This window comes from Vanellus vanellus (assembly GCF_965231255.1).
Source record: "Vanellus vanellus genome assembly, chromosome: 3".
NCBI classification, from domain to species: domain Eukaryota; kingdom Metazoa; phylum Chordata; class Aves; order Charadriiformes; family Charadriidae; genus Vanellus; species Vanellus vanellus.
Genome location: NC_138907.1, coordinates 53,854,959 through 53,871,458, shown reverse-complemented (window position 1 = coordinate 53,871,458; position 16,500 = coordinate 53,854,959). Strand labels below are relative to the sequence as shown.

The 16,500-nt window shown below is 45.6% G+C and overlaps 2 protein-coding genes across 2 annotated transcripts; both read left to right on the top strand.

The window, feature by feature from the left end:
- The first annotated feature begins 548 nt into the window (after positions 1–548).
- On the top strand, positions 549–3,218 carry MRPL18 (mitochondrial ribosomal protein L18). Its single transcript, XM_082481454.1, has 4 exons — positions 549–726; positions 1,410–1,590; positions 2,529–2,763; positions 3,016–3,218. Exons 1-4 carry the CDS (start codon positions 663–665, stop codon positions 3,085–3,087), a joined length of 552 nt encoding a protein of 183 aa, XP_082337580.1. The 5' UTR covers positions 549–662; the 3' UTR covers positions 3,088–3,218.
- Positions 3,219–3,910: 692 nt separating this feature from the next.
- PNLDC1 (PARN like ribonuclease domain containing exonuclease 1) lies at positions 3,911–15,812 on the top strand (the record flags this gene model as incomplete). The annotated part of the gene is made up of 19 exons (XM_082481766.1): positions 3,911–3,986; positions 4,385–4,442; positions 4,560–4,633; positions 5,604–5,637; positions 5,758–5,881; positions 6,578–6,666; positions 6,957–7,057; positions 8,394–8,473; positions 9,486–9,623; positions 10,547–10,616; positions 10,873–10,958; positions 11,186–11,241; positions 12,307–12,374; positions 13,228–13,281; positions 13,476–13,518; positions 14,089–14,188; positions 14,643–14,818; positions 14,991–15,089; positions 15,648–15,812. 19 exons carry the CDS (start codon positions 3,911–3,913, stop codon positions 15,718–15,720), a joined length of 1,599 nt encoding a protein of 532 aa, XP_082337892.1. The 3' UTR covers positions 15,721–15,812.
- Positions 15,813–16,500: the final 688 nt, after the last annotated feature.

The window sequence follows — 16,500 nt, the reverse complement described above, 5'->3', positions numbered from 1 at the left end:
CACCCCTCCCGGAGAGGCGGGACAGGGACAACCCCTTGGGCGAGAGGGGCGGAGCCTCGCCCTTCCTGCCCAATCCGAGGGCGCGGTACGGCCCAGCCGCGAGGCGCCATTGGCGCGTGCGGTTGAACAAAGGCGCCGCGCCCAGGGAGGGGCAGAAAGACTTCCAGGAGGTTCTAGAAGGTGGTGTGGGCTGCCGCGCATGCGCGCTGGCCCCCTCGCGCCTCAGGGGCGCGGCGCGTGGGGGGAGAAGGCATGTCGCCGCCGGCGGCTGCCCCGCGGCGAGGGTTCGCCGTGCCGGGCGGTGCGGCGTTTGTAGGAGCTCAGGACAACCCTGCGGCGGCCAGGGAGCGGGCAGTGGGATGGGCGGCACCACACGGCCCCCGTCCCCCCTTGTGCCTGATGCGGGAGCGGCAGATCCGCAGCCCGCAACGCAAAAGAAGCGGTTTTCCTTTCAATAAAAGCCGTCCCCTCCCCACAGCCACGCGGGGAGCGGGGAAAGGAAGCCGGCGCCTCCGCGTGACGTTATTAATTGCCGGGCGGAAGTCCTCTCGAGACCGGCTTCCGGCGGAAGGTGCCGGCCTCGTCAAGATGGCGGCGCCCAGGTGTCCCTGAGCGGCGCGGAGGTGACCGCCTCCTGAGGCCGTGGCGGGCATCGGCTCCCCATGGCGCTGAGCGGCCGCGGTTGCCTGCTGCTGGCGGCCGGCAGGCTCCAGGCACGTGGAGCGGGTAAGCCCAGCCCTTCGCCTTGCCGGCCTTTCCCGGCGGGGGGGCTCGGCCTCCCCCGCGCTGCCGGCCGAGGGGGGGGGAGGTGTTGGCAGCGCCTCGGTCTGTGCCGGGCTCCTGCCTGTGACGGCCGTTCGGGCGGCTGCGGGACGGCGCCGCTGCTGGTGTGCTGTCGGCCGGGGCGGGCGGGCGGTCTGACAGGGAGAGGCCCTGCCCGTCACTCCGGTGGGAGGTTCCCGCCGCCTCTCTGGACTGAAAAGTTGTGTAGCAGAGTGAGTTTGCAAGCCTAACTCCACATTCGTGTTTGTTAGCTTAAATAGTGATGAACAGCTTTACAGGATCGAGGATTTTTCCCTTGTTGTTTGGTAGCGCTGGCATTGGTTCCTTGTGTAGTTTGCTTTCAGCATTTTGTAAAGCCTTAATTCTAGGAATCTTCTAGTTGCCTATGAATCTATATTTTATGTGTGGGTTTTGATCCACTGTTAATACATTTTTCATTTGTAGCTTTATTGGAGAAACAGGTTCAGCTTTGGTAATACGTCTATTTAGTGTTAAAAAAACAAACAAAAAGCTAATTTGCCCTGTTAACTTTTACAAGCTGCATCATTCTGTATTATATTCTTTCTACTGACCGCACTGTATTCTTTTTTAATTCTGGGGTGTTTTATTTCTTGCTTCCCCTAAAGGTCTTCGTTTAGCATCAACTACAGCCAGTCTCAAAACTGAGACTGAAGTGGACACAAGCGAAAATGAGGTTGTTGCCCCAGACTTCACTAACAGGAATCCTCGGAACTTGGAACAGTTGGCCTTGGCTAGGAAGGAGCGTGGCTGGAAGACAACGTGGCCAAAGCGTGAATTCTGGCATAGGTGAGTCAGAAAGTCACTGGCAGAAATGAAGACTCCAGAGCAAATTAAAACAAACAAAAAAAAAAAACAACCCCCCAGGTGGAATTTCTACAAAATGCACTTTTTGGGTCGTTGAATCAGTTGCTCCCGTAGCTGTTCTTAATTAACAGTTATCTTCTGTGGTCAGAGAACACTAGGCTAGCTAGCATCACGTGAAAGTTAACATATGTGCTGAAGACCTATTGTTAAGATAGCAGTAATATTGCTTAAGCAACTGTTTTTTAACTTAGGATTCTCCTAGTCCTGTGCTGACCATGCATCATTATTTTTTTTTTGAGACACCATAGTAGTTTGTTGGGTTTTGCTGGTTTGGATTTTTTTTTGTTTTTGAGGGGACAGCCACGTTCAGTTTGTTCATACCTGGAAATCTGATATTGTCTCGGTGCAATAGAAAATACTTGCTTGTAACACTGTGGTTATGTGTTATGGCTTATGAAGTACTGCTTGACCACTTGTCAATCCTGACAAGTTGTTACCTGCTGTGTAAGCAGAAGCCTTTAAGAGACTGCGTAGCAAACCTAAGGTTACACTTCTGCTGGAGCAGTTCCCCCGATCTAGTCCATAAGCATCTGTACAGCACTGTGCATGTGTACAGTGCTTGGTTTGGAGTGAGTGCTGGTGTGAGGCAACATAGGACTGTCACCTGCGCAACTGGTGAAAAGCTGGAATTTCACTCAGTTGAACTGGTCAAATGAGTCCTATTTTATGCTCTAATAAAGTAAGCAAAAACCTAGATAAGATAATAAAAGCAATATTAAGAAATCATTGTTGTATTAATGGCTCCAGTACATTCAGTTTTATTTAAAGTGAGTAACTTATACATTTATGCATGTGAATGTGTTCTCTTTCTAGATCTGGAAAAGACATCACATCCCATGTTCTTTCTTTCCTTCACTCAGATTACGCCTTGAGCGGACACAACATTATGTAGAAGCCTTTGTTGAGCGTTGTAATGGGGATGTTGTGGTATCTGCCTCTACCCGAGAGTGGGCCATAAAGAGACACCTGTACAGTCCCAAGGGAGTATCAGCTTGCAAAAACCTTGGCCGTGTAATGGCACAGCGCTGTTTAGAAGCAGGAATCAACTTTGTGAACTTTAAAGCTGTTATACCCTGGGAATATCGTTGTGACTCGGCAAGTACCCATCTCCTGACACTCATTTGGCCTTTTTTTACCTTTTCACCTCTTCACCATTAGTTTTCTTATGTGGCTTGACAATCCCTTCTTGCGAGGCTTGAAAGGGTAACTGACAAGCTGCAGATCCTGGCATTACGTTTTAGTGACGCTGTTAACCTCTGCCCCACCATGTAACATGTCCCCACTGATATTTTGGTGCTGATGGCTTTTTCTTTGTACTTACTTGTGTCTCTCTGTCTTTTAAACAAGATTCAGGAATTTGAAAAAGCAATGGAGGAGGGTGGTGTTGTTCTGCGTGAGCCACGAAGAATCTATCGGTAAAATGGAGACCATTGGGAAAACTTTCCAGGGAGCAATGATGACTTCTTTAGGTGTGTGTACAGGCACAGTGAAGGTCCAGAGCTGGAAAAAGTTGAAATATGGTATCTTATAATAAAATGTTTTTAAATGTGTGGAAATGTGTCACATTCTTGATGCTAAAATCTTCAATACTTTTCTTTTAAGCCTAGAATAAACTGTTACAGTTCAACTTGACGGGCTAACAGAACTTACTTCAGAATTCAATAATTTTAAAGTGTATTTCATTTTTTTGTATTTGATTTTGTGTTTGTTCAAACCTGAACTCTGAAATGCTTGATCTGTGTAGATGGCCAGTCTAATTTAGCAGAATACAGTCATTTATGACAATGTTTGGAACCTTATTAAAATTACATGCTAAACTTGGTAAAAAAACCTCATCCCTGCGGCTTTCTTGCAATGTTCTAATGTCTTAAACCGAGGAGAGAGGCCGCCCATCCAGCTGCAGGTGGCAGGGAGCCCCTTTCCCTTGGCCTGTGCCCGCCACTTGGCCACAGGCCCATGCTGCCCAATTGCCCGCCCGCGGCTCGGCAAACACCACCACTCCCTTCCCCCCCCCCCAGCAGGGTTCCCCCCCACCGTAGCATATTTCCCAGCCTTTCACATTCCCACTCGAAACCTTCCCCTCTTTTATTTCCGCGTCCCTCGACGCTGCGTGTCCCTCAGCCCGCGTTCCGGGGGCTTCTACCTTCGCTGCTTTTTAAACCCGGGGGAAGGGCCCCCCTCCTCCGCGCCGGCCGGAGCAGCGCAGGCGCGCCGGGCCGGGGGGCAGCGCGGAGGCTCCGCTATGGAGGTGGGAGCGGCGGCCTTCGAGCGGTGCCTGCCGCGCCTGCGGGGCCGCCTCCGCCGCGCTGCCTTCCTGGGTGAGCCGCAGCGGGTGGCGGCCTGTCGGCCGTGAGCGGCCCGAGCGGCCCCCCCGGCCCCCGCCCGCTGAGTGGGGGGTCGGCGGGGCTTTGCCCGGCGAAGGCGGGGGGTAGGCCGTGGCGCGGCGGCCTGTTTGAGCAGGTCATGGTGCTGGTGGGAACCAGAGCAGCGAAGGGCGAAGAGCGAGGCCTCTCCGCGGCGCTGGCCGGCGCTCGGCGGGCACAGGGCGGGAGTTAGGGGGCGGGGGGGGGACGGGAGAAGCGAACATGGTGCAGTGGGTGAGGCAGCCCCGTGGGCTCGGCAGTGAAGAGGTGTTCCAGACATCCTCGTCCTGGTGCTGGTGAAACGCCCGCTTCGTATTTCTGGCTTAATTTTGTGTGCTTGCCCCCCACAACAGCCCTTGATATGGAGTTCACTGGCTTACATTCAACTGCCCGGCAAAATAACCAGCCCAGGTAAAGCTGTTGGAGCTTGAGGGAGAGTTGCTGCTGTAGCTCCGGGAGAACAACCCGTGCGTTGCAAACCTCCCATGTTTCCCACTCCCCTTCCCCTGATCCCGGTTTTGTTCGCAGCCTGTTCGATTCCCCTGCGGAGCGGTACCGGAAGGCCAGGCAGAGCGTCCAGCGCTTCGCAGTTGCGCAGCTCGGTGAGTGCTGGTCCGGCATGGAAAATTCATCTCCCGAGGTCATGGTGGTTACCTGGCCTGTCGCCAGCTGGCCGGCCCCACGGGTGGCTCTGGGCTTCAGTCACTTCGTTACAGAGACACTTCTTTGCCTGTCGTAGGGTTTTTTTTTTTTCCCTCCCCCTCTGAAGTTTAATGCTATCAACTTTTCAGTAATTTAAGTAACGTAAAGTCAGGTGAGCCATATGCTTCTTACTGGTCTAAAGTTGTTCACATTGAAAGATTGCAGGCGCAAATACAGGGCTTTTAAAACAGGCTGGAAGCAAGAAGTAGGTGACAGCAGCTCCTATTCAAGGCTGTGTCATTTGATACAGAGTAATGAGTAAGGGGACTGGCAGAGCAAGGTGAAGGGTAGTATTTCTGATATTCATAAAATAATAAGAAACACAAGAAAGGGCCTATGGTGGTGGCGGAGGGCTATTGACAGTTAAAAAACAGTTAGAAGTCAAGAAACCAGCTCCAAAGCTGTTTAAAATATTGTTCAAAGCCTTAGGCTATGTAAGGTATTAAATGGGCTTTTTAGGGGTTAATAGAAAAAAAAACAGAACCTAAGTAGTAAAAGACACCTTTCAGTCATCTGTGGTGCCTGGCTCCTTTCAAATGCTTTTGTAGCGTAGTTGGACCCACAGACCTGTGTATACATAGTTGAAGATTTTTGTCACCAACTTGGCTCGTCACCCATTGCTCAATTCTATTTGCTATTTAATCACACTTGACTCCTTTTCCCGCTTAGCGCTAAAAGCTTGTCCCCGTTCAGCTCTCCGCGAGCTGGGGAGTGGCATGGCAGTCCCTGTTAAGATTTGCACTGTGGCATTAGTGAATGGAAAACACGTACTCCATCAGGGGATCCCCAAATACATTATCTAAATTTCACGGTATCTGTGGACATCCAGCTAAACATTGCCATTTCAACAGAGGTTTCTCTGTCTTGCAGGGCTGGCAATATTCTCAAATGAAAATTCAAACAAGTAAGTATAAAAAAGCAGTTTTATAATAAAGACAGAGCTGTTGAGATTTTATGAAGAATTCTCTTGTGGGGAGTTATTTCTTTTAATTACCTTCTAGAAAGATTTTTCTTTTCATTGTAGGTATGTGGTGCATTCGTACAACTTTTTTCTCTTTCCCTCAACATTGGGAGTTAAGGATGTCGAATTCACCCTCTCCGCATCTAGCATTCAGTTCCTGTCTCATTATGGCTTTGACCATAGAAAGGTATGTAATCTCTCTGCCAGGAATCTAGAACAGAGGAAGTCTGTGCAATTACAGCAGAAATTAGGATTAATATCCCTAAATGCTACATTTCTAGGGTAAAAAGCATCTTGCTAAAGTATGAATGCATCATGTGGTTCATTATCAACAGGGCGAGCGAGTGCTGGTTTTTCTGAACCGCTGTAGAGGTTTGCCAGCCTAAGACAGATTTCCCCACCTCAAAAAAAGAAAACCTATCTCTGATGAGCTGAGGAGTTACTAAACAGACCCCAGTGGGAGTCTTTACTAGCCATGAAGGTGGGCAAGTCTCAGTTTACCTGCATCTTGCATATTGCCACATTTCCCGTAAAATTCAGATTGTCATCACATAAGAGCACTGTTCAGCAGTTTTGGACAGGAAGCATCATGATATCTTGACACCTGAAGTATCTCATTAAAGCAAAGGTAAAAGCAGAGCAAAAATTACAGTTGACAAAAATAATTTTCTTTCCTCCATACATAAACTTGTCTTCCTTTATGTAAGAATGCATCTTGGATTACCTACCATTTTTATTTTTAAAGAGGATAGTCTAAGAATGAGGAGCACCAGCATCTTCCAAGTATATGCTGGTTCTGGACCTGGCTAACCTGCTGTTCTCTAATTTCCTGCAAGAGAGTCCAGGGGAGAGTAAGCAACCTGGCATTTTTCCCCTTCCTCAGTTCCTTGAAGATGGAATCCCATACATGAATGAGGTACAGGAGAAGATCCTTAGCCAGCATCTCTTAGTGGGTAGCTCGGAAGTCAGCAGGTGAGCGCTATTTGGAGAGGTGGATCCTCAGTACTGACTGTATTGGCAGCTCACCTTCACTCAGATCACATTTGGTAGAAACGTGAAAGCCTATTGGTCTGAGTGCCTTGTTGCAGCTGTTCTAGTGTGCTGTGGTCTGTCTGAAGAAAGACAGAGATCACACGATGCAATCTGGAGAGTTGGGTGAATGTTGGGAAGTGATGGTTTTGCATTCCCATGGCAGGGCACAAGGGTCCGTCTGTAAAGAGCTTTTTCTCACACACTGCCTCTTTCCCCCGATCCTGCTTTAGTGCCCTGAACAGGGATGTGCTGAAGAAGGCTATTGATGAAGTGACCTGTTGGATAGCTGCAGCAGAGGAAGAGGAGTCCATGATTCTGCAGGATCTGAGTGGTATGAGACAAGATGCCTTCCTTAGGCACCTGTGGGTTCTGAGTGGCTTCATCACTTCTCCTGAACTTCTGGGGCTGCTGTGGACCTTGCTGCCTGTTCTCTTCAAGTGCTCTGTTGAGAGTGAAAGCATCTCTGTTCATCCTGCCTTTACAACTCTTTGACCCTGGCTACACCTCAGTTCCTGTCAGGCATTCATCTCTGGGCTCTGCTTTTCTGCTCCATTGGGCTGGTGGGTCTTTCTGTAGTGGAAGTGGATGTCTAGGTGCTTGGAGCATGCTTTGTGGTAACTGACTAATTTTGTGGTGCTTTGGGACAGCAGCTGGAGAATTTGTAGTTGCTCTGGATCAGGACAACTTTTGACTTGTTTTAAATCCTGGGTGATCTGGTTTTTGTTTTCTTCCCCTTGGAGAAGGGAAAGGCGGGTCTCCTTTCAGAGTTTGTTTCTTCTCATGTGGAGCAACAAGGAGCCCCATGGAGACACATATACGCCAGTGGGGATAAATGGGCCATTTACCACCTGCATTAGCTTTTGGGAGCACTATAGCAGAGCTGAGGAATTTCTGTGCTGTTTTGGAGGAGTTGAGGGACATGGAATTGTAGTAGAGAGTAGTTTGTATGTTTGCTCACAGAAACCAAATCTTAATCCTTTAGGTCAGGGAATAAAATACAGAAAAGGTTAGGAAGGACAGAAAGTATTTAAGGCTTTGTCTGTTGATGCTTTTTTGCAGAGTGTGAAATACATAACACAGCACAGTCCCCACCCCCTGTATCTGCTGTCTCAGCTGTAGTAGATAGGATACTGATAATTTAATAAGGTCTGGCAATGGTGAGCCCCTGTGACAAGAAAGACATTTATTTAAGCAAGCAATAAGACTGATTAAGGTGTCTTTTTGTATGCTGTTCAGAAGAGGACTGGGTTAGTTCCTTATCAGCTGTGGGGAAGAATGCATTGGTACCTCTCACCTGTGCTTGGCTTCTGGGTTTGTTGCTCTGAAACTTTCCAAAACCACAGTCAGTCTCTTTCAGAGTAGTAGCCTTCCTCCCTCTTCTTTTCAGTGAGTCTTTTCCTTTCCTCTGTGTCCTGACAAAAGCTTATTTGCCTGAAATTCTCACTGTGACTCTTTTTTTTGGTGTGGGTTTGTTTTTGTCGTGTCGTTCCCCCACCCCACCGGTCACTGTGTATAGTAATGTACCAAGATCATACATTCAGGAGTATTTTCTGTACCCTGAGGGAGAAACATCTTGTCAGTCCTTCTGTCTAGGAAAATGTGTTTTCCTAAATAGGCTTATCTGCATCTCTGAAGTTTTTACTACTTTTTTTTTTTTTCTGTCTCAGGCTATCAGATGTTTGAAGTTCAGCTGGTTTTGAGAAAGGCTCTCCAAAATGTTTGGACACAGCCTCTTGGAGACAAGAAGGTAAGATGGGAAATGTGGACCTTTGAAAAGAGGGTTTCTATCTAGACGGATAGGACTGGCATTCTTGCAGAGACTCTGAAATGTTGCTTGTACTTTTAATGAAAGGGTCCAGGAGGAGGAGAAGACAATGATAAAGGAACGTTCTGGGAAGTGTTGATTGTGGAATTCTAAGAAAAGGGATCCAGAAAACTGAGTAACTTTGGTTTCTGTTTGTCCTGTAGCCACAAAATACCTTCAGCTGGAAGTGCTTGTCCTTGGGGCACTTCTGGAGGGACCTTCTCTGCCTCTTCAGACTTTGCGAGATCTCTCCTTCAGTACCTCCACAACAATGTAGAAGTTTTAGTCTTTTTTTTTTTGTGGTTTTCCTGTGCTGACTTTTGCCATGTAGTTGCTTTGAAGGCTTTTGCTCTGTTATATGGTTTGCTATTTGTATTTTATATTTGGTGCAATATTTTCTGAATTAAATAATTTTCTGTGCACTTATCAAAACATGAGTATGTATGAGTCAGTTGCTTAGAAGTAAATTACAGAAGTGTTTTTGGTGGTTTGGGATTTTTTTTTTTTTTTTTTTCGCATTAGTCCTGTTTCATCTGATAACGAGTGTCATCAGAGTGACAGATTTACCCAGCCTTCTCACCTGAAGCATAGTCTTTGGGGACTCAGTTTGTGTGATTGCTGTTTGTTTCCGTTTCTTGGTGCCATGAACTTACTACACTGGTGTCAAGTTAAATTGAATTATGTTCGTTTGTGCTCAAAAAAACCTGCGGTACGAACTATCCTCTTAACAAGAGAAGCATTAATATGACACCCTTAGGGCAAGTCTCTTGTTACTGGAGCACTGATCTTTATACGGAAGAGAAGTGAGACAATCCTGGGGCCCCAGGGGATGCACTATTTCTCCATCCTTCATAGCCTAGAAGCTGAACTTGTCCTCAGCATTACTGAACCCCAGTAAGCAATGTACATACAACTAGCATGGGAGGCTGAGATACCCAATGACTGTTCTTTTCAGGTAATGGTGAAAAAAGTGAGTCCACAGCATCGCCAGCTTCTGGAGAACTCTCCTTATGACTACTGCCAGAAGGAGCTCATTCTCCTGTCTGCCCGGGGCTTCACCAACCTCTTCCAGACACTTGTTAAAGCCAAGAAGGTAAAATGCCTCATCCCTACCTTCATTTTTCATCTCTTTTTCACTTCCTACACCGGGTGTAGAGAGGTGATGAAAGATAAAGTAGTCATTTGTATTAAATAACTCACTCAATGTGATTGTCCTGTTTAGTTGTCAGTAAAACTGAGATGAATTCTTGGATTGCAGCCATGGTTAGAAAAAAATAAGTGTTAAACATTACATCTTCTTATTGACCAGGTCCCACTCCCAAAGCATGCTCAGAATTATGGATCCAAACACTGGATTTCCCTGTGTTACTTCTCTATTACTCCTGCAAACCAAGTGCAGCCAGGGGAAAGGGAGCGAGAACTCGTTCTGCAATGTGTTTCTTACATCACTTGAGAAAATGCAGGAGTCCGAAACGTTGAAAATCCTTATGTTACACAGCATGAGTCACCATCTAAGAAAGCTGAGCAGATTCTTGCCTTTTGGGCAAGTTATGCTTTTCAGCGTGTGACAGACTAGTTTATTGGACCATTGGTCTGATTATGTGTGGAAATTCTTATGTTCTGTATGCAGATTATTAAATTAATTTCAGCTTGAGAAGACTATGGGTGATGTGCAGGCAAAGGCTGTCCCTCACCTTGTGAATGAGCCTATAAATCTGGTTGCTGGAAGATTTTACCAGTGTTCAGCTGAACTGAGAATCCACCTGGCTCCTTAGATACACTCAAACTAGAATGCTGCTGAGACAAATACCCTCCTCAGAGAGTCCACAAGTCTGATTTCCTGAAAGCAGTAGTCCTTCTGTGAGCTCTGCAGCCTGAATGACTTTTGGGTGAGCGTGTGTGGATGCTGTCCACCAGAGGAAAGGATCACAGCTGTTGAGCATGCCTAAAATTGATTATGTCTGAGCTCTCTTCAAAGATATGTTCCAATGGGCCATTATGTTTGTATTCCCATAGCCCCTGGTGGGACACAACATGCTTATGGACCTTATGCATCTTCACGACAAGTTCTACAAGCCCCTTCCAGGTAATGCCGTAGATAGCTGCTGTCCCCAGGCCGCTGCCTTTGCAACGGGGATGGGATAGTAAGCACAGTGGTCATTCGCCACCCCAGCCACCCACAGTGTTTAGCAAGCAGCAGCGCTAGTTGCCTCTTCGGAGCTCTAACTGCTGCAGCAGTGCATTGTTCCTCTGACTTCACCTCTCTTTTTTTACTCATTTGAAATACCATTGGCTTTTCCTCAGTTTTACGATGTCTTTCTCCATGTCTGTTTTGCTTTCAGAAAGCTATGAGGAGTTTAAAAAGAACATTCACAACCTGTTTCCTGTCCTCATAGACACCAAGACTGTAACAAAATCTATCTGGAAGGTGAGATGCATAGGTCTTTTTGTTTGGAGTTAAAGCTTGTCTTTCACCCAAAAGAGGGGATATCTTTCCTCAATGCGCTGTAGTTACAGACCTGTGACCAGTTCTCAGTGTTGCCCTGAGACATTCTGATTTTAGATCTCATTTAATGAATCGGTACTACCAATAAATGAGCTTGCTTACCGTGAGGTCTGTCTTGGTTGGTTTTCTAACATGTTCTTCTTTTATAGAAATGTCCGTTTCGTTATGTAACTAATCTTTTGGAGGTGAATGAGGTTCTGTGCAGGTAAGCGGTGGGCTGTAAAGCCTTCAGCAATCCCTTTTTTTCCTAGGGAAAGATACTTCAAAGTCAGTCATTTCATATGTTCATACTTTCCCTCCTCCCAGATATTTTTCAGCTGGTTTCTTGTCTTTCTAAATTTAAGAGCAAATTATTTGCTTATTTTTCTTATAAAGTAATTGTGCAGTAAATTACTTGTTCTAAGTCACTTCTCATATTGTACCACCATTACTTCATTGGTTACACGTTTGGCTTGCAGACAGCCTTACGTACAATTTTAGAGTTGTATGTTGCTTATGTTGTGTTATGAAATGAGTGAGTTTCCGTTCTCAGTGAAAATGCACCCTAATTTCAAATGCCAGCTCCCAAAAAGAGCTGCACTGAGCCCAAAGCAGTAACCAAATGCTATGGAGCACAAATGGGGCGCGTGAGTAGATACCATATCTCATGAGCTTAGCCATGATGTTATAGAAGAGTTCTCTTTTTTTTACACTACTTTTGTGGATAAATTGTTTTCATGTCAATTTTGCTAAGAAAAGGAAAATTTCGCCCCTTTCCCCTCACCCCTGCTCCCAGGAAGGAGATACAAATTTAGTGCTTATAAAAACAGTTCCGGGATTCTGGGTGGTTTTGTTTGTTTTAGCAATTTCAGACTGCAGATTCTCACTAGTTTTTATGTTTGTTTGCTCTTTCTTTTATTTCTGTCATTCTGTGGGTATCAGTTTATTAATCTGTCCTCCAGAGTTTCCCGTTCAAATAGAACCATCTAGTCAACCCCTTTCCTTGGAGTTTTCCATTGATTTTTAGTTCAAATTTTTTCTATGCGATTGGAGCAGACTTGCTGCTTAGAAGGTTTAACTGGGGAGGAGACTGAGGAATTATTTAGGAGTTAGTCTTCAGGAAGAAAACTGGTAGATATTAATCAGTTAGGTATCTTGGCCTTTTCATAGAGTTTGTTTTAAAGTCTTCAATAGCTTTTTCTGAAGCGAAGCCACAGGTCACTAAAGAACAGCAACTTGTCTCTAGCGTAACGAGGAAAGACAATAATCTTACACATCCATTTGTCTTCAGCAGCAATGTAAATCCCAAAGATTCAACGTGCCCAGTGATAACTCTTGCAAGTGACTGCTCAAGATACGGTATGTTCTTAAGCAAATCTTCAAAGTCAGAATGCTAAAAAGGGTTTTGTTTTACTCTGTGGATGTCCACATGCAAAGCATGAGTGAATGCTGGTGGGTCTGCTGAATTTGCACCAAGCTGCCGATACACATTTTTGTCCAGACCCAAAGCCTGGGCTCCCAAAGTGTCGTGTGTTTTGCTTGTTCCTGGTAGCTGCCGAGGGTAACGCAGGTCAGCTTTGCATCATGCCGCTAGCAGAAATGGCATTTTCACTAGGCTGGGCTGAACTGAGCCTGGCTTAGGGCTGTGAAGAGTCGGTAACACCTGGAATGGACAAGGGGAGGTGGGAAACAGTGGTCCTAGAATGGAAAATAGTGGCAGCTAATGGCAGGGAGGTCCCAAAAAGTAGCAGGCGTTCAGTGGCTCGTGCAGGGTTAGTGGTGCTGTGTGTGCAGGAGGCTGTGTTCAGTACATGGTGTGATACTGGCTGCAAGGCAGACATTCCCTGGCTTTTCGTGACAGCATGGTGTCCTGCAGCGAAGAGCCTCTTGTGTTTTTAAATGGTTCTCATATCATCAATAACGTATACAACACAATTTGGTTTAGATCATCATGAAAGTTAATTTTTTTTCATGTGCTTTGCAGCCATTCGTGTAACTGCTGCCTTTTTGTTGGTATTATTTTAAAATGCATAGACTTTCTATGGGGCGTAAAGATTTCAGGGTGAGGAAGGAATCGGAGCTGAGGGTGGTGGTGGGGAAAAACTCCAAAACAGAACAGTGGATCTTATGAATGTTAGGATTATGCAGTGGAGCACTGTTCACAGTGTGCTAAAGATGTTAACTCCTTTTTGACTTTGTTGGACACTTACAGCTGAGAAGAAATCTCCTCACGAGGCAGGCTATGATGCATTTCTCTGTGGTTCAGGTAAAATGCTTCTTAAATGCTTCAGAGTTTGTGTTGGGACTTGGGAATTCCTTTCCTGATGCTAAGAAATATTTGTTTATGTATAGACTGTTGCTCTTAGTAACTTAGCTGCACTTTAGTGAGGTTTTGCTTTCCATTTCTTTAGTTGTTTCTTTAGCTCTGTTCTAATGCCACCTCGTTATTCCTCCTTCTAGTTCTTCTGAAGTCAGCTCATTTGCTACTGTGCAGATCCACAGAGTGAGTGACGTTTAAATGTTTTTTGAAAATTGCATTACATGGATGAGTCCTATGGAAAACAGTCGTCAGTTTGCTCTGGCTGACTTTTTGTTTTGCAGGCTGGCCTTCCTTTTGGATAAGAGAAAGTGTTACTGGAAATGTCACGGTTCTAATTAGATTTTTATTTTATAAATCTGAAAGTAGTAGCTTTATGTAAAAGCTGACATTTAAAAAATTAAATCAGGGGCCAAGCAATGGCTCAGAGGTTGGGAAATGGCATCATGACTCCTTTATCCTAGAACAAGCTCTCAAGTTCAGTTCACTTGGGTCAGGGTCAAATCATTTTCCATTAGTTTCCATTTTTGAAATCTGTGTGATTCAGTGCCTTCCGTTAAGTTCCTAAGAGGCAACTGTTCAAATCCCTTCCCTTTGCTTGCAGCTTTTCTACTTCTGTAGAAGATACCAAGATCCAAAATACCTATTTTGTCACTAGTTAAAGAGCTTCTTCAGGAGCTCTGTGCTCCAGAGGCACTGTGCAGCAGTGCAGCACTGGAGAAACAAAACTTTGTTCCATTTTGTTTTCTGATGTAGTGATGCAGTGGAGGCTGATCCTTCTTTCTCTCAGTATCTCACCGTGTTAGCCGAGTATCTGAACAAAGTGAATTTCATCCGAGGTGGTGTTTCAAGCATTGTGCGTATGAATTGCAGGTCTGTGACCAGTTTGTGGGGTGTGTAGGTCAGTAGCCCAGTTGATGGCTTCATTAGAGGAGAAAAATCCACCAGTGGCTGCGCCCACCAGGGCAGAAGTTGTCATCATACAAATGACACAATTGACCTTTCAAAATGGCAAACGAGTTGGATTTCTGCTTTGTGAAATGTATTCATATTGTTATGCTGTAAGATGGCATTAGTCAGTTTACGTTGCTGTTTCTCTGGTGGTTTCTCCATGGTAATCGTGACAGTTTGCTTTTATGACTCATGTTTAGAAGAATCTTGGGGCAAAAGAAAAATAATTTTACGCCAACAGCTGTGTTGCACAACCTGTCTTATTTATGTGTCACGTTTTGAATATTTTCTGATTATATTAGTAGTGTTTCTATAGTATTTCTGAACTCAGATATGTCTCAGTGTTGTACATTTTCCAGAATTTTTCTGGGGAAGACGTTCCCTGCAAACATCCCCCTGCCTTGGTTGTCCATGTCCGAGGCTGGCCAGGGCTGAATGAAAGGCAGATTTACGAAGAGTTTAAAGCTCTTTGTCGCTTCGATGTCAGACAGCTTTCAAAGAACCAGTTCATTCTGCTCTCCAACAAATTTAAACAGTAAGCGACTGGAAAGTCTTAATTTCTTGTCCCTTGATCCTCTTTGATCCGAGTCTCCATCCCACCTTCCCTCTGCTGTGACAACTCATAGATTAAGACACTCCTGTCCTGAGCTGTGGGGTGCTGTAAGCAGCCTGCAAGCCATGGTTGATGACATCTCCTTTCATTCCAGCGTCAGGCTGGTTCTGCGAGATTATAAGCATCATCCTCATCTGCGGGTTTCCGTCTATGGCCACTGGAGGCACTCTCCGCGCGTCAGCTGCCTGCTGCAGTGAGTTACCGAAATCGCAGGGATGGGGAAGGGGAAAAGCATTCATTCCTCTCGGGGTGCCTGGCCCTGTCACAGCAGCAGTCTGCCCCTCTTTTCCAATGTTCTTCTGCCAGCCCTTCAAGAGAACAAGGGGTGCAGAAGCAGCTTCGCTTGCCGACTGCTGGGTGGCAACTTTCAGCCCTGGGCAACTGGACTTTAATTTTGATTAACTGGGTAATGTTACTCCATGGATAGCACAAAACCACACGTGTGCTGTCGTAACAGAAGGAGGGTTATCTTAATGAGCTGTAGTGCTAGCTCTTAAGCTTGAGGAGAGAGAGGCAGTGTCTCCCAGGGGTGGGATGGATGTGTGTTTATTGTACAGCATAGCCAAAAGCTCAGTAGTAGGAGAGAATTGCAGGTTCAAAGTGCACCCCTCTCGTGAGGTTGTGAAAGAGATGCTCGTGAAGGGTGAATTTCTGGCCTGACACAGTTTGGAAAAGAATCTCAGCTCATAAGAGCAAAATTAAGCCCTAAATATAAGTAGCCTAACAGCATTTTATTATTCTTGCCCTTTAGGGTCTCTGGTATTGTGGCACTGTGGTCTCTTTTGGCCTTTGTACTCGGAGGAGCTCCTTCCTGTTCATTGTAAAGGACTGCTGTTCAGATGAGACATGAGGAATGCAGATCTTATTTTTTTGTGTTTGTCTATGCTTTGTTTTGTTTCATTTCATTCAATAAACTATGAGAGAGAAAAAAAGCTATGAATAGTGTTTTTAATTGCTGCTTTGGAAATGTGTTTTGAAGGAGGATGTGTTGGTTTCCAGTTTGTGGTATTTTGTAATCTTTTCAAAGCATAGTCCCCTCCTGAAGAGGGAGGGATGGTTCTTCAGATGCCTAATTTACTTTGATCCTCTGTTGGTTCTTTACAGCTATTCATAATGCCAGTTTGTTCCCCGTGCTTGTACTGCTGCATAAAACACATTTCTGATGAAGTTTGGGAAGTTATGAAATGAAAGAGGCTATTTTTATCTGCAGTTGTAAAGCAAGGGAAATGTCACTGTTCACCAAATGAAAATGGGCAGAGTTGATGGAGAAACCACTCTTGGGGCTCATGAAGGATTCTGGGGGATAATAAATAATTTGCAGTGCTGTCAGTGTCGTGCAGTGGTAGTTCCAGTGGCAGTGGAGCTGAGGATAGACACAGATAAGGGGAATTTACCAGCTTCTGATTTGTAGAATATACACAGGTTAGGTGAGTTGGCGCATATTTCTGTTTGCTTCTAGTGCACAGCATGTGAGTGGTCCTTTATCCCAAAATATCATGAGATATTGATCGGTTTCTCTGATACAGTTGGAGTATTTGCCAGTCCACGGACTGCAGTATTCAGAAACTTTTATTTTGAATTTCCTTCTCTTCTTAAAAACAACC

Coding starts and splice junctions, on each gene's coding strand:
- MRPL18 (XM_082481454.1), top strand. CDS start 663: ATGGCGCTGAGCGGCCGCGGTTGCCTGCTGCTGGCGGCCGGCAGGCTC. Junction 1,591..2,528: donor AAGCGTGAATTCTGGCATAG/GTGAGTCAGAAA, acceptor TCCTTCACTCAG/ATTACGCCTTGAGCGGACAC. Junction 2,764..3,015: donor GGGAATATCGTTGTGACTCG/GCAAGTACCCAT, acceptor CTTTTAAACAAG/ATTCAGGAATTTGAAAAAGC.